This window comes from Didymosphaeria variabile (assembly GCF_027946475.1).
Source record: "Didymosphaeria variabile strain IMI 356815 chromosome Unknown scaffold_2, whole genome shotgun sequence".
NCBI lineage: Eukaryota > Fungi > Ascomycota > Dothideomycetes > Pleosporales > Didymosphaeriaceae > Didymosphaeria > Didymosphaeria variabile.
In genome coordinates, this window is record NW_026611621.1 from 4,795,121 (window position 1) to 4,819,381 (window position 24,261).

General features: G+C 51.4%; 9 protein-coding genes across 9 annotated transcripts; 6 read left to right on the forward strand and 3 right to left on the reverse strand.

Annotated features, from left to right (window-relative positions):
- Positions 1-5,305: 5,305 nt before the first annotated feature.
- Positions 5,306-6,677, forward strand: N0V89_003291 (uncharacterized protein; the record flags this gene model as incomplete). The annotated part of the gene is made up of 2 exons (XM_056212093.1): positions 5,306-5,905; positions 5,952-6,677. 2 exons carry the CDS (start codon positions 5,306-5,308, stop codon positions 6,675-6,677), a joined length of 1,326 nt encoding a protein of 441 aa, XP_056075566.1.
- A 492-nt stretch (positions 6,678-7,169) lies between these two features.
- N0V89_003292 (uncharacterized protein) lies at positions 7,170-8,752 on the forward strand (the record flags this gene model as incomplete). Its single annotated transcript, XM_056212094.1, has 2 exons — positions 7,170-8,059; positions 8,653-8,752. The coding sequence occupies 2 exons, from the start codon at positions 7,170-7,172 to the stop codon at positions 8,750-8,752; spliced, it is 990 nt and encodes a 329-aa protein (XP_056075567.1).
- Positions 8,753-8,788: 36 nt separating this feature from the next.
- Positions 8,789-10,327, reverse strand: N0V89_003293 (uncharacterized protein; the record flags this gene model as incomplete). The annotated part of the gene is made up of 1 exon (XM_056212095.1): positions 8,789-10,327. One exon carries the CDS (start codon positions 10,325-10,327, stop codon positions 8,789-8,791), a length of 1,539 nt encoding a protein of 512 aa, XP_056075568.1.
- A 520-nt stretch (positions 10,328-10,847) lies between these two features.
- Positions 10,848-11,958, forward strand: N0V89_003294 (uncharacterized protein; the record flags this gene model as incomplete). Its single annotated transcript, XM_056212096.1, has 3 exons — positions 10,848-11,207; positions 11,257-11,423; positions 11,538-11,958. 3 exons carry the CDS (start codon positions 10,848-10,850, stop codon positions 11,956-11,958), a joined length of 948 nt encoding a protein of 315 aa, XP_056075569.1.
- Positions 11,959-12,167: 209 nt separating this feature from the next.
- Positions 12,168-12,977, forward strand: N0V89_003295 (uncharacterized protein; the record flags this gene model as incomplete). The annotated part of the gene is made up of 1 exon (XM_056212097.1): positions 12,168-12,977. One exon carries the CDS (start codon positions 12,168-12,170, stop codon positions 12,975-12,977), a length of 810 nt encoding a protein of 269 aa, XP_056075570.1.
- Positions 12,978-13,866: 889 nt separating this feature from the next.
- N0V89_003296 (uncharacterized protein) lies at positions 13,867-15,084 on the forward strand (the record flags this gene model as incomplete). Its single annotated transcript, XM_056212098.1, has 2 exons — positions 13,867-13,984; positions 14,606-15,084. 2 exons carry the CDS (start codon positions 13,867-13,869, stop codon positions 15,082-15,084), a joined length of 597 nt encoding a protein of 198 aa, XP_056075571.1.
- A 1,026-nt stretch (positions 15,085-16,110) lies between these two features.
- On the reverse strand, positions 16,111-16,620 carry N0V89_003297 (uncharacterized protein; the record flags this gene model as incomplete). The annotated part of the gene is made up of 2 exons (XM_056212099.1): positions 16,111-16,337; positions 16,422-16,620. 2 exons carry the CDS (start codon positions 16,618-16,620, stop codon positions 16,111-16,113), a joined length of 426 nt encoding a protein of 141 aa, XP_056075572.1.
- A 1,678-nt stretch (positions 16,621-18,298) lies between these two features.
- N0V89_003298 (uncharacterized protein) lies at positions 18,299-20,221 on the reverse strand (the record flags this gene model as incomplete). Its single annotated transcript, XM_056212100.1, has 1 exon — positions 18,299-20,221. The coding sequence occupies one exon, from the start codon at positions 20,219-20,221 to the stop codon at positions 18,299-18,301; it is 1,923 nt and encodes a 640-aa protein (XP_056075573.1).
- A 324-nt stretch (positions 20,222-20,545) lies between these two features.
- Positions 20,546-23,994, forward strand: EFG1 (18S rRNA maturation protein; the record flags this gene model as incomplete). The annotated part of the gene is made up of 4 exons (XM_056212101.1): positions 20,546-20,891; positions 20,939-21,466; positions 21,702-23,598; positions 23,775-23,994. 4 exons carry the CDS (start codon positions 20,546-20,548, stop codon positions 23,992-23,994), a joined length of 2,991 nt encoding a protein of 996 aa, XP_056075574.1.
- Between the last annotated feature and the right edge of the window lie 267 nt (positions 23,995-24,261).

Genomic DNA, 24,261 nt, shown 5'->3' on the forward strand with positions numbered 1-24,261 from the left:
CCGTAGTCACGCTTCCTAATTGTCAGGAAGTGAGAATACAACAACACCATCGTCGTGTTCGAATCCACATGAAGATACCCAACTTGAACGTTCAGCTCGACGCTTGATCGAAGTCTCTGTTGAGAGATTGGACAGCCCCTAAAAGCAACATGAATATTTTGAGAGAGTTCTCAGATCGACTACCTATGCGCGTGTCTGTTCAAACTATCTGACCAATGATGGAAGATACTCCAAATTGAAGCTAGGCAATGAATCTTGGTAAGCGCGAATTCGGAGAACAGACAGACTATCCGATTTCGAACCATTGGCTTAGCTGCCGAAGGTCTCACGGTAGCGAATTTTCAAACAAGCAAGGCTACTCTGATCAGCTCATTATCGAATATATATGAGTTCGTAGAAGGCTCCAGCTAATAGTGAGTGAATGGAAAAGTACTACTCGTCTAAGTTCCTATAGTATAAGGGCTTTCTAGTTTGATAAATCTAACGCTAAAAACCAAGTGTCATGTAAAACTGCCGACAGTTTTGAAACCACTGTCTGGAGTACTGGTATTGCAGGGCTTTGCACCGGCATCGCACGATTTCTAGACTCGCTCCAAATGGCATAAGATGTTGCGCACTATTGGGCACCTCTTATCTCCCCGCTGGAGGTTTAGCCATAAATACCAGGCTGCTCATTGATGACGCAGTGTAACCTCCGAACAGTCTCGATGACTGGATTCCATTTGCGCTCATGCGTCGTGCGCTGGAACGGATCTACTCTTGTCTACGCAGCCAGGTGCAATAATGTATGTTCTGGCCGGGTGCTTGGCATGACTGCTCGTCGGGGCTAAAGATTGCAGTGTCGGCTGCCTGTTTTAATACACCTTTGAACGAAGTGTGGCAAAGATCAGTAGGCTACTGTCCAATGCTGATATCCATGCACTAAGCTGAGCTACCCCTTGACTACCCATCGCTTCCGGTTCGCTTGATGCAATCTAGACAAGCATGGTTCGGCAGCTTGACCCTTCATTGCTTCTAGTCGGATCTTGGCTGAGATATTCGTTCGCGCTAAAGAATGCATTGAAAACTGCTCGTCGGTGCTGAATATTGCAGTGTTTCCTGCAGAGCCTCATAAGAAGGTGAACATGTTTTGCGAAACACCATGTCCTACGAAATCACCGTTCTACCAGAATCTACCCTGTGCTATGAGGTGACTTTGCGAATGGGTCACGAGTTGTTCATGTCTTTCCAAATCATACCAATCATTCTTTCTTTTTTTCACACTCACCGGTTCCGTAGCTAAACCGCTAAATAACGCAAAGAATTGTGGCTTTGTTTCTTTCGCTTGACCGAAAACTTCAGATGCTTTCGTAAAAGGCTGAGTCCGAGCGCCGTACGTTCTAATGGACGCTCCGCATTTTCTTTCCGGGCATATTACTGCGGACTCCACTGGTTCGACTGTTGACCGAACTCACCGGAAGCTTGAATTGACCGCTCGTTGGGGCTAAAGAATGCAGTGTCACCTGCATCTTCGTTCCGCTCCTAGCTCCCTCTCTCGTCCAATAGCTATGCTGAATCACTGCACCATGACATACCATCCTGGATATGTTCCCTCACCGAAAGCTTGGCTGAACCCCTCGCCTACGCTAAAGTTGCAGTGAAAAGTGGGCTTGATGTCCTGCTAATGCTTCCTCCAATCTCATTACAAAATAAATAATAAGCGCTTGGTTGCACTTAAAGACTTTCGACATCTATAAAATCCTCTCTGCCTTCAGATGTCAGATTCTTTACATGCAGAACTGAGCACGATATGGACCCCTGGGGTGTGGGAGCGGCTTTTTCGACACGATTTTGGTTTCAAAGATCATCGCTTCGGCACCAATTCACATCTCACCTCCATTAGGCACAGACTTCAAGGCTTCCTTAAGAAGCTCGAAAAGTACGGACGCTTATCAATTTCCATGACGTTCAGTGACATAGGAGCCGAGCGCTCAAGATTCGTAGGGACTGCAACCTCAAACACACAATTAAACTAATTTCCAAGACTGTCAAGAAGCCCCAAGAACAAATTTGCTTTCCCAACAACAGCGAACGCTGAGCGTCGAAAACGTTGAGCGTGTCCGCGATTTTAACACAGTCTTCGAGTATCCGGGGATCGTCAGTACCGACGAAAGGCTACACTCATTCTCCATACTCAAGGATACCAGTTGAAAGTTTACGAAACATTTGAGGTTGTTGTCTTTTAGAAAACAGCAAAGGCATTCAAAGACCCATTAACGCGAGCTGACACGTATGGACGCCGACTGCTCCTTAACAGGGATTTGCAATGATAGAACGTGAAGAAGGTTCATAGCTATGATCACTATGTCCTCCTCCAGTGCTTGCCAGGGTTGGAGATTGTAGTGCGATCTTGATTCGAATATGTCCGGACTCCCTGCCTGAGCCTCTCTACAAATATAGGCTACAGTGATTTTTGATTGCGAAGCTCATGTAGGCTTCAATGTTTGTTGCCTACACTCACCGGAAGCTTGGCGGGACTGCTCGTCGGGGCTAGAGATTGCAGTGTCGTTCCTGACAGGGTGGTCTGGGGCAGTGCATGCACGAGCTTGATGACTCCCGGGCTCTAATTGGACATACTTATGCAGGCTTTGTTGACTTTGCTGGTATCTGCACTCACCGGAAGCTTGGCGTGACTTGACTGCTCGTCCGCCCTAAAACTGGAAGTGTAAACGATACGTCATACGCTGCGTTTATAAAGAAAGAGTCCCCCGCACTCTACGCCTCTGGCCATCTCGTAGAAATCTCGTGTGCGTGATGAGAGTTTCTCTATTCGACAAGTTGGAGCTCACGAAATCATTTACTCCAGAACAGACTTTATATAGGAAATATCTATCAAGGTTTATACTTCGAAGCAACTAGAACCAAGGTTAGACTGATTCGTAAAGGTCACCTGCTCTACCGGAATTTGTAAGGACCTTACTTCAAGGTGATCATCGGGATATAAGAATTCATGAATATTGTTTGTATTCGTGAGCAAGTATGATAAACGGTTCGAGCAAGTCAGTATACGTATTACAAGGTCCTAGGCAGCTGTGGTTCGCTGGTGGTGTAACAACAGGGTATGGCCAGTTTACTTGATCTTGCCTCCCAGACCGTAAGAAGACTACCATGTTAAGTATCTTAGCAGGAAAGCGATCAAGCTTACAGAATTCCTACATCCGTTTGTGATGACGTTTGTGTGTGCGCAAATTTCTTCTTGGTGCTAGAAAATGTAGTCTTCGAGTATGATGAGAACCAAACATCCAGGACACTGCTCACCGGGAGCTTGGCTTTACTGCTCGTCGGGGCTAAAGGATTGCAGTGCTGCGCATCATTTCTACGTTTCCAACTATGAGAGCCCGAATTCAATGGCTCTGACTTCAGATTGGCTATGCTACTACTGGTCTCATTGGTCGAGCTGTCGCCTATACTCACCGGAAGCTTGGCTCGACTGCCTGTTGGGGTTAAAGATTGCAGTGTTGTGGTGTCTCGCAAGGCAGATTTTACTGGGAATCAACCTTGATTGGGCATGCTATGCAGCCTGTACTGTTGCCTGCACTCACCGGAAGCTTGGCAGGACTGCTCGTCGAGGGCTAAGATTTCTATAGGCCAGCGATCTTTCACAGGCAATAAACGAATTAGGGACAGTCATACAGATTCTACCAATTAGATGGTTGGGGATACTCACCGGTTCCTTGGCTTGACTGCTCGTCGGGGCTAAAGATTGCATTGTGACCTGGTTCGTTTTAAGTATCGAGACTTTCTACCTGAGGCTCTGCACAAGAGTTGCCATAATGATCATGACTGAGCATTCTTAGGTAGGCTGTGTTGTTGCCTGGTTTGACTGCTAGTTGGGGCTAAAGAGTGCAGTGCAGTGTCGTGGGGGGTACACAAACACTCAAACTTCGTGCCTGAGAGCTCTTTGCAACGAAAGGTCACAATGATTGTGATTGAGCATGCTTATGTAGGCTGTGCTGCTGCCTACACTCACTGGAAGCTTAGCTTGACTGCTCGTCGGGGCTAAAGATTGCAGTGCCATGGGGGTAGATATTCTTAGACATTGTGCCTAAGGCTCTTTAAAGGGTCAGCTACAACGATTATGATTGGACGTACTCATGTAGGCTGTGCTGTTGCCTGCACTCACCGGAAGCTTGGCTTGACCGCTCGTCAGGGCTAAAGATTGCAGTGAAAATTGTTGTTTATGAACATACACTTAAACTCAGCTCCCTCCGCACCTCCTAGAATCTTAGGGATCGCATTTTCCTGGGCATACCCACCTACCATAGGTGTAGTTTCCCAACAGAACACAAAGACACGCGTTCCTCAGTGCTGTACATACGCCGGCTTTCGTATCACGAACAGCATTTTCACGAATACTCGAAGTCGACAGTAGCGGAATGCAACACGAAGCTTATGCGAAACGGTACTGTCGTTCCGCGTGCTGTGAGATGCGTGAGGTCGAGGCACTGGTCTCTGGGGGGAGCTATGAGATTCGACACTACTTCACGCACTGTGTACGCCCGACGGAGTAGGCAGGCGTTTTGGGAGATGCCATGACTTGTCGCCTGTATGATCAGATTGTTGATGAAAAAGTTGGATACTCTGAGGTGTGAGCGTCCCAAGGTTTCAAGGTTCGCTTCGATTCACGTGACATGCTGAGCATAAGTCTGTGCTTCGAGCTTCACAGAAATGCACAAGTTCGCAATTCCATAGAAGGAATATTATCGAGCTTGGCTGAAACACACATGCTTGTGAAGCACAAAGGCATATGGATCTGGCATACTGTGAATATCGTGGTTAAGCGGCTAACCGGCACACCAAAACGGTGTACAAAAGGATGCAAGTACCCCGGATCCTAGCTGTTCCTGGCGGGAACGTTGCCTGGCCGCTCGCCCTCCGACGCGTGTCCATGGAGGCGACCTGGATTGGGACCGACCAGGACGCGCTGGGAGATGATGATAGGATGTGGTCGAGGAGAGTTTGCGCTCCTTTGATGATCCATGCCAAGTTCCGTTTAGCCGCTGCCACAAAGCTTGTGCCCTGCCTTGTTTTGGCGCAGGAACACCCATCATCATCGTCATCGCTTCCACAATTCCCATGTTCTGCACGCAGAACCGCATGCGGCGCGGTTGCTTCCCGGTTCGATCTGTGCGCTGTGTGAAGGACCGGGCGTGATGCTAATTTGACAATGACATCAATTGATGGTTGAGCCGAGCTACCAGCTTATATAGCTTCGCGCTCGGGAATTGGTGCGAGGTACGCCGCTATACACAGGCTCGCTTTCACAATGCGCTCCACTCTCGCTCTGTCGCTGTCTGTCGCTAACGCTGCCGTTGCAGCCTACTCCTTCGATCCCCTGGAGCATCTCGCGGGCATTGCACCGTACTTTGAGCCCGAGGACCCGCCGCTCGACCCGAAGGCGCCGCAGGGTTGCAATGTCACCCGCGCCACATACCTCGTAAGGCATGCTGCCATCTACGCCAATGACTTCGACTATGAGGAGTACATCGAGCCGTTCACCGACAAGCTGGAAAATGCGAGCGTGGACTGGAGCAAGGCGGGACCGCTGTCCTTCCTCTCCACTTGGCAGACACCCATCTCCGATGAGGAGCTCGAAGACTTGACCAAGATTGGGCAGCTGGAGTCGTACAAGTTGGGTGTGGACGTGAGCCTGCGGTACCCTTCGCTCAAGAGGTCGAACAAGGTGTGGACCTCGACGGCGGAGCGGACCGAGCTCAGCGCGAGCTCCTTCATCGATGGCTTGTCCAGGAGCAACGAGACCGAGCGCGTGTCTGTGCCAGAGACCGAAGCTGAGGGTGCCGACTCATTGACCCCATACAAGGGCTGCCCCAAGTACAGCTCGTCGTACGGAAGCGACCAGTCATCTGTGAGTTGATAGACACGCTGTCCATATTCCCCGCTGACCTTTCCAGAAATACAAGGAGAAATACACCAAGCCCATCATCGAGCGCTTCAAGAACCTCGCACCGGGCCTGAACTTCACCGCCGATGACATTGTCGGCATGCAGGAGCTGTGCGGTTACGAGACCGTCATCCGCGGCTCCTCGCAGTTCTGCAGCCTCGACCTGTTCACCGCCAACGACTGGTTGGACTTCGAATACATGAACGACATCCAGTACTTCTACAATGCCGGATACGCCAACCCGATCTCGGGCGTGCTTGGCTTCCCATGGGTCAATGCATCCGCAGGCCTCTTGCTCGAGGACAAGACAGACCAAGACATCTACGTCTCCTTCACGCACCGCGAATTGCCGCCCACCGTTATCGTTGCGCTGGGCCTGTTCAACAACTCGATGTACTCTGGCACCAACAACCCGAATGCGACGATGCCATTGACTACGCAGAACTACGGCCGCGTGTGGAAGTCGTCGGCCATTCTGCCCTTCTTGACCAACATCGCCGTCGAGAAGATGTCCTGCGACAGCTACGGCTACGACGCTGGAGACTACTTCCGGGTGCTGGTGAACCAGAGCCCGCAGCAGCTTCCCAACTGCGACGACGGCCCAGGCGTGAGCTGCTCCAAGGCGACGTTCCAGGACTTCATCAGCAGCAGAGGAGAAGAGTTCGGCAGCTTCACAGAGAAGTGTCAACCGGAGTACAAAAACTCGACTGACGTTATGACGATTTACGATGCATGAGCGTAACATGTAGATTAATGTATAATAATTATGGCAGCGTACGCGTTGATCTATGCTGTTCACATCCCTTTCTTGCATGCACATCTCCAATTGCCGTTCCACAGCCCGCTCAGAGCCCCACGCTTCCCCTGCGTTCTCTGGGGCGCCTGCCCGCTTGTAGACTAGCGGCCGCAAGCGAGTGGGCACTCGTCATGCCGAGCGCGCCGAGCTTCTGCATGCCGCGACTTTGTTCCCACCAACCGAGAAGGGTTGCGCCGCCCAACGCCATCGCAGGACGTCTGCCCCTCGCGAAAATTTTGATCCGCCATTGAGGGGTCGGTCTTCACCCTCATTACTCTCATTTTAGCTGCGGTAGAACCCCAGACCCTTTTGCTATCCCGTTTCTTTCGACTTTGCGACCCTTTCAGGGCCTGCGCAGGCTTGTGCGACGCCGACCCCGGATTCTGGATACTGGATACTGGATACTGGATACACGCGGGAAGCAACCACACCATGGCATCCTTAGCCATCGCCCTCCGCCTGCCCCTCCTCCTCTTCCGCAAACCCTCCAAGGGGCGCAAATCCTCCACCAAGCCCACCGACCAAGATGCAGATGCCACACCCCAGCGCCTGCTCACCTACAACGAGCTCCCAGACTGGTACCGCGCCGAAGCCTCCCCCTTCATAACATCGCACTACCGACCCCCCTCCCACAGCATACACAAAAGCCTGCAGAGTCTGGGACGTCTGCACAACGAAACGACGAATATATACACGCATCTTATACCCGCGGTGGTACTCGCCCTTGCGCTTCCGCTACTGCAGCTTAATATTTCAGATATCTATGCGGATGCTCCATGGATGGACCGCTTCATGCTCGCCCTCACGCCCCTCACCGCGCTCTTCACTTTCTCCGCCTCCGCAAACTTCCACACGCTGTGCAACCACTCCGAAGTCGTCTCCCTGTCGTGCCTCCTGCTGGACTTCACAGGCATTTTGACGTTGATCCTCGCGAGTTTTATATCAGCGATATATGTCGGCTTTTATAATCATCCGTTTGAGCAGAGGCTGTATTGGAGTATGATCACCGTGTTGATAGCCACGAGTGCGGTACTCGTCCTGCATCCCGCGCTGCAGGGCATGAAGTACCGGCCTCACCGCACCGCCGCCTTCGTCCTAACCACGCTATCCGGCCTCGGTCCCACGTTCCACGGGATGTACGTGCACGGCGTGAGTCGGGGGTGGCATGAGTGCGGTGTGAAGTGGTGGGCTGCAGAGGGGCTGTGGTACTTGCTCGGCGTGGGGTTTTTCGTGTCGCGGTGGCCGGAACGGCTCGCCTGGCGGGGCTCGAAGACTCGGGGCCGCTTCGACGTGTGGGGCGGGAGTCACAGTTTATTTCACACGTGCGTTGTGATAGGGGCGGGGTGTCATTGCTGGGGTGTGGGAGGCGTGGAGGAACGCTGTTTAGCCTTCTGCCCCCATACATCAACTTTTCATATGTTATGGTCATATAGACGGCTGGGTTGGGTTGGGTAAATTAATGTAATATCGTATCACGAGCGGCGCGGTTTTATGGTGAGAGAGGAGCCATACGAGTGTGAAGAGGTCGACTAGCGTCTTGTGCAGCACTATGCTCAAGACGTGGTATCACCGAAGATTCATCCTCCTCCGTCCTTTCCACCTCCACTAACCTCTATCGCATCCCCCATCTTCTTACTCCTATACAAACCCTCGGCTATTGATCGGATCCGAATTTCTCTCTAGGCGGTCGACTGCTTCGATGGGGTGGTGCGAGTCGAGGGAAGTGGGATGCGCGAGGGAGTAGAGACGCGGTGGTGCTGGAAAGAGATAGGAGCGCGATGGTGGGTGGAAGAAGGACTGCTTCGCGGGTGGCGTTGCTTGCTGGGTGAGAGAAGATGGTGGACTTATACTGTATGTCTGGCCGGTCGTTAAGTCTTGATTCCTGCTGGTTGTTAATGCTCACTATACAATGCAGCCGGCGTGATAACGCACCGCCGTCCAATCATGACTACACGCCGGTCCACATTCTCGACAACAGGAAAACCGTACGGGTTTACTTCATGAAGGCATCGTAAATTCCAGTATGTATACTTTCCCCAACGAACGGTATCTCACACCCCATACACAAACGTCCACTTCTTATCCGCGTACCTCACCTCGTTCGTATTCTCCGCTTCGATCTCCTCTGCGCTCATACCCGCGATCTTCCTCGCTTTATACTTATTCCACGCCTTCAACTCGAAATAATAGCACGCGTAGCCGACGAACGCCACCGCGATAAGGCCAGTCGTTACTTTCAGCGGCCAGATGTAATTAGGTCCGTACTTCGCAAGGAACAGTTCAGAACCAATAATCCCACCCAGATTGCCCCACCCATTGATACCCAGCACAATCGCACGCTTCCCAGGCTCAGGCGTGTTCCCAGACAGCCACGCGACGGTGATAGGCGCCGCGATGAACGTGCCTGAAAGAAGGACTATGATACCGCCATAGCGGGCGGACGGATTGGTAAGAGGTAAGCTGAACGCCATGATCAAGCCTATAAGTACAAGCGTGATCCCCACGAGGATGTGCAGCGTTCTCTCCCGGAAGTGATCCGAGCTATGCGCGAAGAGCAGCAGTAGCACGGCGCCCACCACATACGGCGGCACGGTCATCAGATTGGCCGTCGGTCCGGAGTACCCTAATCCTTTTATCACGATGGGCATGAAGATGGTGAAGCCCTGTGGCGCAATGCTAGCTAGTACATTAAAAGGTAACACGGCCCAGAGTTTCCAGTCGACAATCGCTTCTTTGACGTCCTTCTTCGAGAGCTTAAACCGCGAGTCGAGATTTGCCGCGGAGTCGAGGACCATGCGTCTGTCGGCGAAGGCCCGCTCTGAAGGGGAGAGAAACCACGATTCGCCCGGGCTTTTGGCGAGCCAGAAGGGGGTTGCGAGCGCGACGGCGATGGTGGCGGCGCCCTCGACGATGAAGAGGTACTGCCAGCCGTGGAGGTGGCCATCGATTTGGAAGCAGCCGTATGCTATTAATCCGCCGAATGCACCAGCAACCGCGTAGGCGCCGTAGAAGATTGCGATGCGGAAGGCGAGGTCGAAGCGGGGGTAGAAGAGGGAAAGGTAGGACACGCAGGTGGGATAGAAGCCGGATTCGAAGATACCGATCAGGAGGCGGACGGCGATGAGCTGCGCTTCTGTCTTAACCCACGCGTGCGAGAGCGTGAGGATGCCCCAGCCTAGCCCGATGATGCCGAGATAGGTCGACTGGCCGACTTTCTTGCCCAGGATGACGCTCAATGGCTGCAGCGGGACGAATGTGCAGAAGAAGAGACTCGTCGCGGTATTGATTGCGCTAGGACTCATGTGCAAGTCCGTTGTGAAGCCATCGGTTTGCGCGTTTCCTAGGTTGCTTCGATCTAGGCCATTGAACATGTAGATGAGGACACAGAAGGGTAGGATGCACAGGTCGAATTTTCGGTTCAGGGCGCGCGAGACTTTCTTCTCTTCTGGGGTGTTTGGGATGTATCCGCCTTGCTTCGATGATTGTAGCTCCTCCTTCAGATGGCTTGCTGTCTTCTCGTCGACCTGCTGCACGCCGCGTGCAACATTCTCGATCTCTTCTTCGACGGAGGCCTTTTCCAGCGAGGCCATGATGTTTCAAAGAAGCGACAAGGCGTGGAGATAAGAACGCTCACTCCATCGAGCGTTAAACTGCGGGTCCATCTCTTATCAGACGTCTGTCAGATGTGATGATCCTTCGCACGTGCTTTGCTCTATGACACGAACACGCTGGGTACGGCACCCGCCCCCAACCTCCCGCTCACCAAGATGCGGGGTCCCCGCACGAGGGTCGAACACCATTCCCCAAACCCACGCGCCATCTCGAGCTTGATGGAGCCAAGGGCTTGGGGAGCGCTTTGATGCCCGCAATTTCCCCAAGTTGTTGTTTTACCTCGGGCTATTTCCTCCAATGGAGGTGCGGCGGAGTGTATTAATGGCGCATACGCCACCGCATATCAGCGCCCGCGGAGGCGCGTTTCTCCACGACTGTGACTGTAAAATGAGGAGGTGTGATAATTTGGGCTCCGCAAAGGTCGACGGGTGATATATGGTGTGCAAAGGGTAGGAGCGAAGGCGACAGGGACAACCCATCACCTAGAGGACACACACCATGGCTCCCACCAGAGAAGAGCTGTTCACTTCATTCCCGGACGATGTTGCAACTGCACCGCTGGTGACCATCAGTCTGAGAAAACTCGACTCTGACGATGCACAAGAGAAAGAGCGACTATTCGAGGCGAGCAAGTCGCTAGGGTTCTTTTACCTTGATATGCGAGACTGTGCCCATGGCGAAGCTCTCTTGAAAGGCTCAGACGATATGTTCGACCTGAATGAGAAGTTCTATGATCTGCCGCTTGAAGAGAAGACCAAGTATGATTTCGCAGCCAAGGGTATGTATTTTGGCTACAAGGGAATGGGAGCAGAAGTCATCGACGGCAAAGGCACAAAAGATAAGAACGAGATCTACAACGTATGGTTTCATCCTTCCAATATAACATTACCAGGCTCACTGCGTTCAGATATCAAAAGACGACATCCTCTCCATCAGCGATCCCCTCCCGGCACCAGCCCTCATCACCAACAATCGTCCAAACCTAGCATCCTACATCTACGCCAACAACGCAGTCCTCACAACACTCTTCACTTCTCTTGCTGCGTCCCTTCAATTGCCACCCTCAGCATTCAGGTCCCTTCATCGTCTGATCTCTCCCTCTGGTTGTCACATTCGGTTCATCCGCGCGCCACCCCAGCCCATGAACGAGCGCTCTCTTGCTCTCGGCTAACACACTGATTTCGGCAGCCTTACCATCCTCTTCAATCGCGTTGGCGGTCTGCAAGTTCTCCTCCCGAACACTTCAGATTGGGTCTACGTAAGACCCATGCCCGGCTGCGCGATCATCAACCTGGGCGACGCAATGGTTAAATTCAGCGCCGGGATCCTACGCAGTAACATGCATCGTGTTGTCGCACCGCCCGGCACACAGGAGAACCTAGTGCGTTACAGCTTGGTCTACTTTTCGCGGCCAGAGTACGACGTCAAGATGAAGAGGATAGAGGGTGGATTGGTTGGCCGTGTGGCGAACGATGGAGAGGTGGAGGATGAGAGCACGAGGGAGTGGCTTAAAAGGAGGCATCAGGGGAGGAAAGTGCAGTTTTTTAAGGGCGCGGAGAGTTGGGAGGGCGCTATGGGGACCGAGGCGAAACCACAGATCGCAGCGTAACACGTCTGGGAAGACTTTGATATTTCGGTTGTGGCACCCGACGAGCTTTTCGCCGATCGGCGTTCACAAACGACTCGGCGATTCGGCTTTTCCCCCGATGACTGTTGAATCAACCTACACTAAGATAAAATTTACAACAAAGTATTTAGTTAAGATTTTAAGAATACTTGCTAAGGTTTTCTCTTTCCTGTTCTATCATATTGTTCATAATGACGCTCACACACGCAGACATCCCACTACAAGTCTCAAACACAAACCTCATCATCTCCACTATCCACAAATTCACCTCAAACCCACCAATTCTATTCCTCCACGGCTTCGGCTCCTGCAAAGAAGATCTCTCAGACATCCAGATTGTGCCTGCCCTTCAAACCCATGGCTTCCTCGCCTACGACGCCCCTGGATGCGGCCATACACAATCCTCCGATCATTCTAAGATCGACATTGCTTTCCTCGTCGCAACCGCAGAAGCAGTCCTCTCGCACTTCGACATCGACAAGTTCCACCTGATAGGCCACTCTATGGGTGGTCTCACGGGGCTTCTTCTCGCACGCAGATATCCCAGGAGGGCGCTTAGCTTCGTTAATATCAAGGGGAACCTCGCGCCTGAAGACTGCTTTCTCTCGCGGCAGATCTTTGACTTCCCTTCTCAGGACCCTGGAGAGTTTCTCGATATGTTTACTAAGCGGTGTTACGCCTCGCCTTCACGGGGTAATGCGTTGTACGCTAGTACACTGAAGACACGCGTGCGCGCTGAAGCTGTGCGTCCTATCTTCGAGACTATGGTGAAGTTATCGGATGAGGAGGCTCTACTAGGGTGGTTTTTAGACCTGCGGTGTAGGAAGATGTTTATGTTTGGGGGGGAGAATAGTGGGTTGAGTTATTTGGAGAGGCTGGAGGAGGGAGGTGTGGAATTGGCGGAGATTGAGGAGAGTGGGCATTTTCCTATGTATTCGAATCCGGTGGAGATGTGGAAGAGGATTGGAGGGTTCTTAGGAGAGCGCGGAGAGTGGGTTTAGTAGGGTTTAGATACGGGGAAATGGGTGTGCGTGTTTTGATTTGTAAAAGAAGGACAAAGTGGTGGAAGAGCAGCTAGGGTAGTGCGGTATTGGTGTTAATAGAGAAGGAAGCACGCGCGTACTGCACCTTTGGCAGCAGGTGGAAGCGGCCAATTCAATGAGAATAATTATTTACTTGTTCAGGGTTATGTCACTCTCCTCCATGGTTAGTTTACTCGTGACCTTTGATCTACGTTTCGCAATTATATTACCGTGTGGACCAAGTCATTCTCCTTCCGCACTTTGATCACGTACTGTTAGGCAATGTTCGTAAGAAAAGCTGTTGATGTAGGCTATTGGATCTTTTAGTGGTAATGCCGGGGGGCCCTTGATTCGCGAAGTGGCTGCTTGCTAGCACTGAGAGCTGCTCGCAGTCAAATGTCCAGTCGTAGACAACGCAACGGTTGAATAGAAAGCGTAGCCAAGCTACACTTCTGCTCAATTTATACACTTGTGTGTTGCTGATATTCTGAAGCGGGAGGCAGATTTACCACCGTAGCTGATGTGTGGTGTCACAGCTCCAGCCTCACGCCATTCCCTGCACTGCGCCTCTGCGCTCGGCGCATGCCGTCATCGGTACTTTGGGGGCGGCGCTGCACCTGCAGGTAACGCCCTGGGGGCGGAAAGCAACGCGCCATTTTTAGTTCACAGCCTTGCCCCTACAAAATGTCTTCTAACTCTCAGCCTTTCCCTCCAGAACGTTCCTGCGAATTTCAGCCTCGCGCTTCACAGATGTTTGCGCTTCTTAATCCCAACCATTTACTGGCACCGCTCCGCAGCTCCGATTCGTTCCAGTCCAAATCTCACGTTCTGCTGCGTTGCTAAACTCGAAATGACGACAGCAACAGCAATGACCAATCCGCAACAAGAAAAGTCCTACAAGGATTTCGTGAAAAGAGTGTACCGGGACCTCAAACCAAACATGGAATTTCCAGACAAGACATATGTTCCGGGCGATTTAAGCGCCAGTATGTGGTTGGCGCAACAAGTTGACAAGCCTCTGGATTATGTGAGTTCGGCGCGGATCAGCATCGTTGATTTCCAAACTGAGCCACGGCGCTTCAACTTATGGTCAGACCTCGCGCCGGCAGAACAAAACGACGGTCTGCGTACCATACATGTCCGTTTAAAAGCAATGAAACAGTTTATACGCGAAACGCCCATCTCTTCCAAAGGCCTAGTCATCCTTTGGAGCAGAGATTCGGGCCAGAAAATGGAAATTGACAGATACTTCTTTCAATCTGCTGTGATCGTGGGACTTGCAGAAGCAATGTCTGCTAGATACGAAAGCATGCACAGTGTGGGTCGCCGCATTCGGGAGGAAGAGAAGGCACACGCTTTTATCCGCAGAACCGAAAACATTCACACGAACACAGCTTTTGCGAGAGTTTTGCAATTATGTTCGATGAAACATGGCGGCCCCATGTCTATACCATATCTCCCAACACTGGACATGGCCCTTGTTGGTGCCAGAGTTCTTGACCTTCGTGGCTGCTGCACGCTGGCTGGGGGTGCATTCCCCATCTGTATGTCAATCCATGCGCCTTGCTAGGCAACTCTATGATGTAGCGCAAACTTAATTTGAACAGACTTGATAACGACTTACGGGTTTGACAACTGGTTTTTATCTTTTGAGCGGCGGCTTTCGAGATCGTCACCTGCGGCATGCATTAGTGCAGTCGGAAACCGTGAGGTTGAGCTAATCTCGCACGCCTGGGAGTATATGCTCAAACAAGTACCACAACAGAGGATGGACAAAGAAACCTACAACGCCAGCCGATATCTCCATGTCTCGACGAAGATGCTCAAGAGAGACCTCGAGAGCTGGGAGAGTACTGGAGGGCCTGGCTCTGTGGCAGAAGTCATGAGTGGACTCTCGAACGTGAGACGTGATATCGAACTTTTCGATCCCGACCTACGCGATGCATACCAAATCTTCGTCAACAACACGACATTGCTTGACGCACGCAAAGGTATTCAGATGGCAGAGAAATCTATAGAAATGTCTGAGAAGTCCATCAAAGAAAGCGAGCGAGTCCGCATCAGTGAGTGCTTCATGCGCGAGTAAGGACAACCGTCTAACAATACCTAGTGACGATAATCGCCTTGATCTTTCTTCCCATCAACCTGGCCTCATCAATATTTGGAATGAACGTCTCAGAAGTCAGCGATGATGCAATAGTACCACTCTGGGCGTTCTTTGTGACCGCTCTCTGCTTAATCCTTGCTGCTTTATCCATATGGGCGGGCAGTAGCGTCTTCTTGCGCTACCAGAAGCTGAGCCTTGCCCAAATAAGAAGGGCACTTGAGGCAAGACATGTGGACTGGAATCGAAAAAGGGCCGGATCATGGAATCATGTCCAATGGAAATTGCGTTTGCAGGCTGCAGTGACCAGTTGGAGGAGGCGACTAGATGCTATGGAAACCCTTTTCGACCTCGACGAAAGCGAACGTAGGCGGAATCCACCTGTAGACTAGCGTTAAGTCGATTCCAGCTCGTTCCTTATTCCGAAATATGCTTTGGCAAATCGGTACGAACGAGCAAACTTGCACATGTGACTTGCCTTCCTTTACCGCTATCAATTCCATGCATCGCTGGCATGCATTTTCTCATGGATCTCGAATATCATCTAGCATCCTCGGCCTGCCTTGTCATGCAGCTGCATAGCCTGGCTTTTCTACTGCTGACTCTTACGCAGACCGCGCCTGACTGGATCGCTGTAGTGCGATCTCGGAATAGTATCACCAGTGAAGGGTGGGAGATTAGATATGTAGAAGGTCTTGGGGAGTACCTATACTGACTCCCAAGTTTAGGCCGTTTCTTCTAACCAAGACAAATTCCGACACGATCATGGTGCAAAGATGATGAATAGAACACTGCATGTTATGGTACCAAGTATTTTATTAGTCTTCGAAAGCTAGCTAGACATCGCACTCAAACGAATGGGAGTGCAGGGGAAAGTGGCCAAAAGCCTCCCCAGAAACGAAACCCCTATCACCAGCCTCTGCATCTACCATCCAATTACCACCACTTTTTGCTGGTAGCCCAGCACCTGTATTGATCAAAGATCACCACACAGTGGCTTTCAAGCTCTTAAGAGCTGAAAAGCCCATAGCTCTGCCAGCTACCGACAAAGCACTTGTCAGCACCAACCTCGGTGGCAAAGAAGCGCGTGAGGACACCAGACTGCTGGAGGCCAGTGTAAAGCGACAAGTGCCAGCCGTTGGTGAGCTGGAGGATGCGCACGCTGTGCTTGGTGGGGAAGTCGCCCTTGGTGCCGCTCCCGGTGGCGGTAATGACGAGACCGTTGCCGCCGCAGTCTGTGGGATATAGCATTAGAACTGTTCAACCACTTCTCCTCTCGCTCTTTGCGAAGCGGAAAAGTTCAGGGAAGAGTGTCATACTGTTGGAGTCGTAAACGACGAACTGGATGTTTGCGCGCTTCTGAAGAGAGCGCGCAGAAACGGAGGAGATGAGCTCAGGAGCAGCTTCGCCGGTGACGTTACCGCCGGCATAGTCAACGGCGAACTTGTCCTCGTTGGTGAGGGGCGCAGCAGTGGCGAGGGCGGCCAGGAGGGCGCTGGTGATGTAGGTGAACTTCATATTGATAGAAGATGCTTAGCTGCAAGCTGGTGGACTGCTGTAGAGTTGGAAGCTGGTAGTTGATCTGAGACTGGTGCGGTGATGGTGCTCAGTGAGGGTCCCAAGGGCTCCCTTTATACCCATTGTGCTGGACGCTGTTGATTAATCTGGTCAGACGGACCGTCTCTTTTCGATCTAACCCCTCATCGTGCATTGCCCTTTTCGGCCTTGATGATGCCCGTAAGGGTCGGTTCGTCTGGTCAGTGATGATATTGTCGCCGAGTTGCCGCGGCGTGTGTAGAGGTGAGCATTGTGTATGGCCGCTGAATGTTCGTATCCACAGTTGGTGGATTCTTACTAGCATAACTTCAAGCCACTTAATATATGAAAGTAATCTTGTGAGATAATTATGCATGAAGAGATCACTCCCGCAAAAGAATCGATGACAAGAGTACACTGAGCGAATTTGTCAAAGTCGTACGAGAAGAGCCACTGGAGATCTCCGTGAGTTATGGCGTATGATTGCGCATTATGCTTAGATGTTCTCCCATCGTAGCGTCTCTATCCCAATGGCGTTTACCAAATGGAAATAGTCCATGTTCGCAATAGCTTCCTCGTGGTTGCGCATAGTAACCGGTTTACTTGATGTTCAAAATAAGTGGAGGTCGAAAACGAATGTGTGAACTAGTCTCCCTGACTGGCCAGTGTCTATGGAAAGCTAGATCTATGCAATTGACCACGTGCAAACCATTGTCTGCGGCTGAATATGTCTAAAACGGTTAACTCGACAGCTTACTCAGGATGGCAGGCAGCTACGTTACCGCTCCATCGGTACCATGAACTGCAGGCACTCTCACCGGAACTATCCAGACCGACTCTTAACAGCATAAGCGTGGTAGTTCCCGGCTAGTCTGAGGTGGCGCCGAGTAGTTTGTGGGGTGGTCCCTGGATTGCTCGATCAAGCGTTTAAGGTAGTGGGGCTCGGGTCATCATAACATCCTCTAGATCCTAATTATCTCGAGCCAGATTGAGTGAGTGTTTAGCGCCAATCCATGGCGAGGCAGGTATTGTTTTCCATCAGTTATATATCCAGCGTACTTCTACAGATCCACTAAATGGGGGAAAAGTATGTCTCTATAGCTTTGGCTTGCTCATCTTCATATCATCTCAATCATTTCACAACAAATGGACTGCGACACCATGGGAACCTTCTGGAATATTTGCAATTGTGCTGTTTCCGAACCATCCGATTCGGCTGACGCCATCGAAGATATCCGTCTGCATCTGCGGTTGCTGGAATTGGCGATGCAATTTGTTGCTGACGCCATCAGGTAGGTCAAATTGGTGCTCACAAGAGTAGCCGAGAGCAGCGTGCTTTGCCCAGGAGCCAGTGTTAAGAAAAAAACTTTCAACGCGAATTATCGGATACCGGTGAACTTTCAAGTTGTGTTGCATATCAGGCACGTATCGCTTGCTACTTGGCTGTACAGCTGAATGCATTCACTAATGCAGGCTTTGTGATAGCTCCGCATCCCCTTTTGGAGACAGGAGCGTTTCCAGGTTTCGTAACCTGAGTAAAATAGGTCCCCAAGTACCAATGGTCGATCGGGCCATGCGAAACTTAAGTGAGCGCAAGGTCTCGGGAACCCAGCTAGGCTCTGCTTCGGAGAAGCGACTCTCAAAAACATAAAGTCCTTTATCAACTTCCCATGAATCTCTTCCAATCCGTGATCATGTCTTCGAGGCCGCAGACGACGTCTGTATACACCGCGCTACGCAGTGCCTCATCCGTAAGGTCTTCGCCGGAGGAGAAATCGCAATCGATGCATTGGCGAGCCATTTTTATGTACCGCTTTCCGAGCATTTTCAACGAGGGTGGCTCCCCACGTAGCATTTTTCGAGCACCAATGATGCGGTGGGGAATTGGAACAGATGAATCTAGGCTGACGCTACCTAGTTCTTGCTTGATGCCAATTTCGAGAAGCGCTACACCCAATCCGGCGAGCGTAAGATTGCGAATACCATACACGTAACTCAGCTCATCTGGGTCACTGCTGGGGCTAAATTTCGCAGGAGAAGACTCAGATGGAAATTGCGTGCTTAGGTGCAAAGTTTGTAGTGTCTTCGTGATCTGGTCTTCAAGTCCAGACGACTGGTTTTTGGTGACCGATGTAGTATTTGTAAAGTACGAGATGTCCTCAAGGCCCCAGTCCCGGCATAGCCATGAAGTGGAGTGATACTGCAGGACCCCTGTAGCAATTTTGTGAGCAAGCACCAGCTGGTGGAGAGTGTGGAGTTTGGCAAGTTCCATGCGGATGGAGTAGGAATCTTTTCCAGGCATGTTCTTTGCCATGTTGGCTTCGGTGTTGCGCCCCGCATCGTAGAAGATGAATGTGAACGAGTGAGGGCTCTCAAGGGATTCTAGATAGCCCAAAGAGATGTCCTTGCAGGGTGCTGACCGACACGCTTTACTCAAATGGCAACAAACACTAGCTGTAGCTCTCAGATCCAGCATAGCGAAAGTGACGGCGGAGGTGGGTTCAGATGCTTTGAGCGATGTCGATTTTCTAGGCGAACGGTTTGATGTCGTGATATTGCCGGCTGATGTGTCAAAGTGTACTCGCTTGAGATTTTTCTTAACTTTGCGAACTACAGAAGCTGGTGTGGAGGCTTTAGCTATCGATACTAAAGGATTGGGTTGAAGGTGTGCAGAGGCTGATAAGCTGCCCAGGATTGAGGGTGAATTGAGCGCAGGTTGCGCGATGTGCTCATTAGTGGTGATAGACCGAACTTGTAACCATATCGGTGGCTCTTCCGGCACTCTGCTTTCTCCTTTCGATACCCCGATAGAGGCTGTTCGGCGACAGGCAATAACCATATCTAATTGTGCCGTACCGTGGTCGGCTTCGGCATCTAGAGACAATCTGGCTTGGTGACCAACGTGTGAGATGTTGGTGCACGACCATGACTCTTTGAGCGAATCGTGAAGCCGTTGGGAAGCGGTGCGAATATCGCTGTATCGTTTCGGTACGCTCTTACGAATAAGGGCATCGGGGCGACGGCTGCGGTGTTTATGCAGCTTGCTTCGCTGATCGCGTAGACAACCCAGCTTCGTGTTCCACTGGTCTAGGTCATCCAGTGACTTGCGGTACGCATTCTCTTTACGAGATATGTCGAAGGCCGTGTAGAGCTGCCTCAGTGACATGACGCGAGAGTCGTTCTGTCCCGCGGACAGGTCTTGGTCGACCTTTGATAGTCGCGCACCCGTGGCACGTAACACATCTCGAATTTTTATGACCACCTCCTCGAAAACTTGACAGTCTCGTCCCAGATATTTGCGTAGTCGTTCTTCGAAAGACGGGTCTTGCCAGCCGCTATGGCTGGGGTTGTCGATCATCTGGGAAAGCTCGTGGGCATTTCCTATAACGGGCTTGAGCAGGAGTTGACAGTCGTTGGCAAAATTAGTCGCGGCAACGCGATATCGCAACTGCACATCGTAAACCACCTGTACATGATGCGTGAAGGACTTGAGGCGCTCTTTAGATGAGTTATACGACTTGAGGATCTCGACGACAACGGGCACGATGCCAAAAATGAGACCGGCCACTTCGATGCCAGACATTGTCTATAATATTATTGAGGAAGCAGAGCGATGTCGAAGACACTGTGTTGTCGACAAGGCAGGACTGGGCACTTCGTGGCGCAGCCCACTGGTGGCGCAGCGCGGGGCTGAATCCGCCCCTAAGTTACGATGCCTTGCGGCATGCCTAGGCATCACGCAACTGTCAATTTGCGAGCTTCTTGCTCATGAACACTCATTTCCTCCCATCCCACGATATCAAGTCGCGCTCAATCTGCAAGTCACATCATCAGGCGAGCCATACTACACTGGCGGCGTCTCATCTGAGGTGAACTTCAGCCTGATGTCATCCCACTGACGGCCATAATGGCTACTGGACAGTCCCGAACATCCTCGAGTCGCGCCGAAGATATCAAAAAATGGCAGATCCAGACACGCGACGGAGATGAGAGGACCGTCTCAACGGCCAATATATCGACACTTTATGATGGCTTAATGAGCTTCCTCAAGGCCATCTTAGCTCACACCAGAGAGCAAGGGACCGAGGTTTCGTACTACTCGTCCTTGGAGCAGAGCATCGCAACCTTGTTCTTCTGGGGGCGGGATTTTGGCGTATCGCAGGGCGAGCTTGACGCAGCGCTGCAGTATTCTCACCGCCTGCGTGACACCGTTCTGACTCTTCTCGTTGCTTTGGGAGATCTTCTGAATCTCGGTAGACACTTCCGCCATCTATCCAGTCCTATTGTTAATGACTCGTAGGACTGGTACAGGTCGTTCCTACGGTTGAAGAACGCCAGGCACTATCCAAAACCTCGAAGGTAGCCTCGCTTACGGAAAATGCTAAGCTCTTAATCGACGAGCCGGTGCAGGCGGCGAATTACAATGGAGAGACTATCGAGCAGCTTTGCAAATCGTTGAAGAACATAATCGAAGGACTTACGATCCTGAGTCCGAGCCTAGAGGCAATTGCAGATGACGAATCTGACGAAGAAGAAGCTAGGGCCTGGGTGCAGCTCAAGGACCGGGCTGCTCATGAGTATTTTATCGATATCGTTAGCTCACGTTTTCCATCTGCCAGCCAGCAACTTGTGCAGGCGCTTGGTCAGTCCAACTGGGATCGATACAACTATATCCAGAGATTGCGCGAAAATGCAATCGATGAGCCGACTCTAGTTGGGACAGACAAAGCTCGATCCGAGTTTCATGACTCTGGGATTGGAAGTTCAGCCCCAGCTCAATCGGTAGTCGCTATCGACCGTCTGGAGTACGCGGCTACCGTCGTCTCAAGTAGAGCCGAGACAAGCCACAAACGCTTACCACGACTTCCTGAAGTGGCTCGATTGGGTTTGCCGTTCAAGTGTGAAGTCTGCAGCAGAAGGATACAGCTAAGACGGACTACAGAATGGAAGTGAGTGGATCTTTCTGTTCCATGTTTTCAGAGCATTGACTCGAGGTTGATATAGGAAGCACGTATTTGAAGATATCTGCGCTTACAGCTGCATCTTCCCTGATTGCTCCTCAGTACGAATGTTGTTTAAGGATCGCGAAGCTATGACGAGTCACTTGGAGTCACAGCACGGTATGATTAACGAATCGACATCAAGTACCTGCCCACTCTGTCTTGAAGAGATATATGGAGGTCGCGACATCGTTTTTCTTCACTTCTCTCGTCATATGGAGGAAATAGCGCTCGGAGTGTTACCCCAGGGATCACAATCGGAAGATGGCTCAGCAAGTTCAGATGATGAGGGAGTGGAGCAGCCTCCAAACGATGCATTGCAATCAGATGGCTCTCATGATTTGCCTCCTGAAAAGCTACCCGGGAGCATCCCAATAAGCAAGGCGCCCACTGAAGAAGGCTCAGCTCACAGCACTTCTGCGCGGTTCCAAAGGAGAGGACACGTCGTAGGCAGGCTCAAGTGCTATAGCTGCAAAAGAGATAAGCAGCAATGTATGCCTCAAGAACGTAAATGGCCACAGCGATGCGATCGATGCGTCAAAAGAGACCTCCCATGCTCAGAAGGCCTGCCCCGGCCCCGACGCCAAACATTGAACAGTACTCCCGCACAATCGGTGAACAGGGATGAGTTCCAGAATACACACGACCAAAAGCCACTCACATCCACAACAAGGCTTAGCACAAGTTTTGAGGGAGACGAAGAGCCCTACACTACCAAGTGCATTTGCGGCTACTCCGATGATGATGGGAACACAGTCCTGTGTGAGTCGTGCGATACATTGCAACATATCCAGTGTTACTACGAATCTGTCGGCGAGGTCCCAGACGTTCACGAATGTGGAGATTGCAACCCCCGACCTCTCGACTTTGTGCGCGCACAAAAAAGACAACAGCATCAAGTATGGTACAACAGTGACTACTCCAAGTTATTGAAGGCGTCTGAAGCTTTTTTGGAGGACGTACCACCCACAACTGGTCACGGAGGTCGAACTAGGGAATTGACAATCGAGTTTGGTAGCAAACTTGACGAGCATGGATTTCTCCAGACAGCTGCCCAAGCGAGGGAACATGATAACAACGACTCAAGTGAGTCAGCTGATCCAGGATCAGAAGCATATGTGCCACCCGAACGAGTCACGTGCGTCTATCGCAGCACCCGTGGTGAAAGATGCGTGAACGTCGAGGAGCATCATTTTAAAGGCCACCGGGACAAGCGAGGTCGTATCATCGGGACTGGTCCATACGAAGGGGACGATGAAATTCTCCCCAGCGTAAAAGATTGGCCATCGAACCTTGCAGCGCGTGATGTAGAGCAGCGACAGATGCGACAGCAGAACGGACTGCCCAATCTATCCTCGGCTAGACTTGGCAGCTTGACCGGAGATGAGCACCTTGGGCAAGCTTCTCTCGAGATGTCGTCACACTCTTACGATAAGCATCTCCTTTCGAGGTTGAACACGAACTCTGTACAAAGCGCCAGCCACGAAAAGAGTGAGGCCGCCAAGATAGGCCTCCAGGCTGCTCAGCGTGCCCACGCTCAGCAAGCGGACAATTCCTCTCATCGGCATCTCGACAATGAGAAAGGTGCCAGACTCGGACATGACGGGAGAGAACCGTGGATTGAACAGCAGAGTAGCGCAATGCTCCCTCCTCCACGTCATCCAACCTCTCATTCCGAGCTGCATGATAACCTTGGCGACTGGGGGCCGGTCTACCACTTCGCAGGGCACGGAGACTCGGAGTCTATGTCCCATCAATCCACTACTGTTACAGGTCCGGCTAGCGCCTTACCTGCATTAGAGGAACTAGCTCCGCCATCAGTATTGCGCGAAGCGACATCCGGTACCTCGAATCATCGTCGAGGGCCTTGGTCTCCACATGAAGACCGCTACCTTATCGAGCTTGTGAATCGGAATGGACCGCACAACTGGGTCCGAAATTCGCAAGAACTGGGTACACGGTAAGTCCCACGGTACAAAGCGGAAGTGTTCTTCTAGCCTAGTGAAAGTATGACCCCTTCATTGTGTCTTGAAGACGCGAGAAACGAGTCTTGTGTTCACTTAGCTAAGACATGAGCCATTCTACCACATCCATTTTTTGAGCCGTACACTGACTTTATATCTTCGGGATTCACAGGTCACCAAAGCAGTGTCGAGAAAGATATCATCAAAATCTTAAACCTACGCTGAATCGCGATCCGATCACCCCAGAAGAGGGCGAGCTCATTGAGCAGTTGGTCGGCGAAATGGGTAAGAGATGGGCTCAAATCGCACGGAGGCTCAAAGATCGCAGTGACAACGCCGTCAAGGAATGGTGGAATGGAAGCCACAGACGAATGACAAACCATAAGAAGTAAATAGCGGGACGCAACAAAAGGGCTCAGCAATGACACGGGTGACGAGCGAGGTCTGTAATCGGATATAAGCATCCTTGGCACACCGTGGGAGCAGCTTGACCCGAGTGAGTTCAATAGCAGGCTTATGAAACTGCTTGTTCTTGATACAATGGGTTCGAATGATGCTTTTTACAAAAAATTACGTTGGCAACGCTCGACTAGATACCGTACCTGTTGACACCTCCGATTGGTTTCGAGGTCATTACGTTGAGCCATCTAGACGGAACA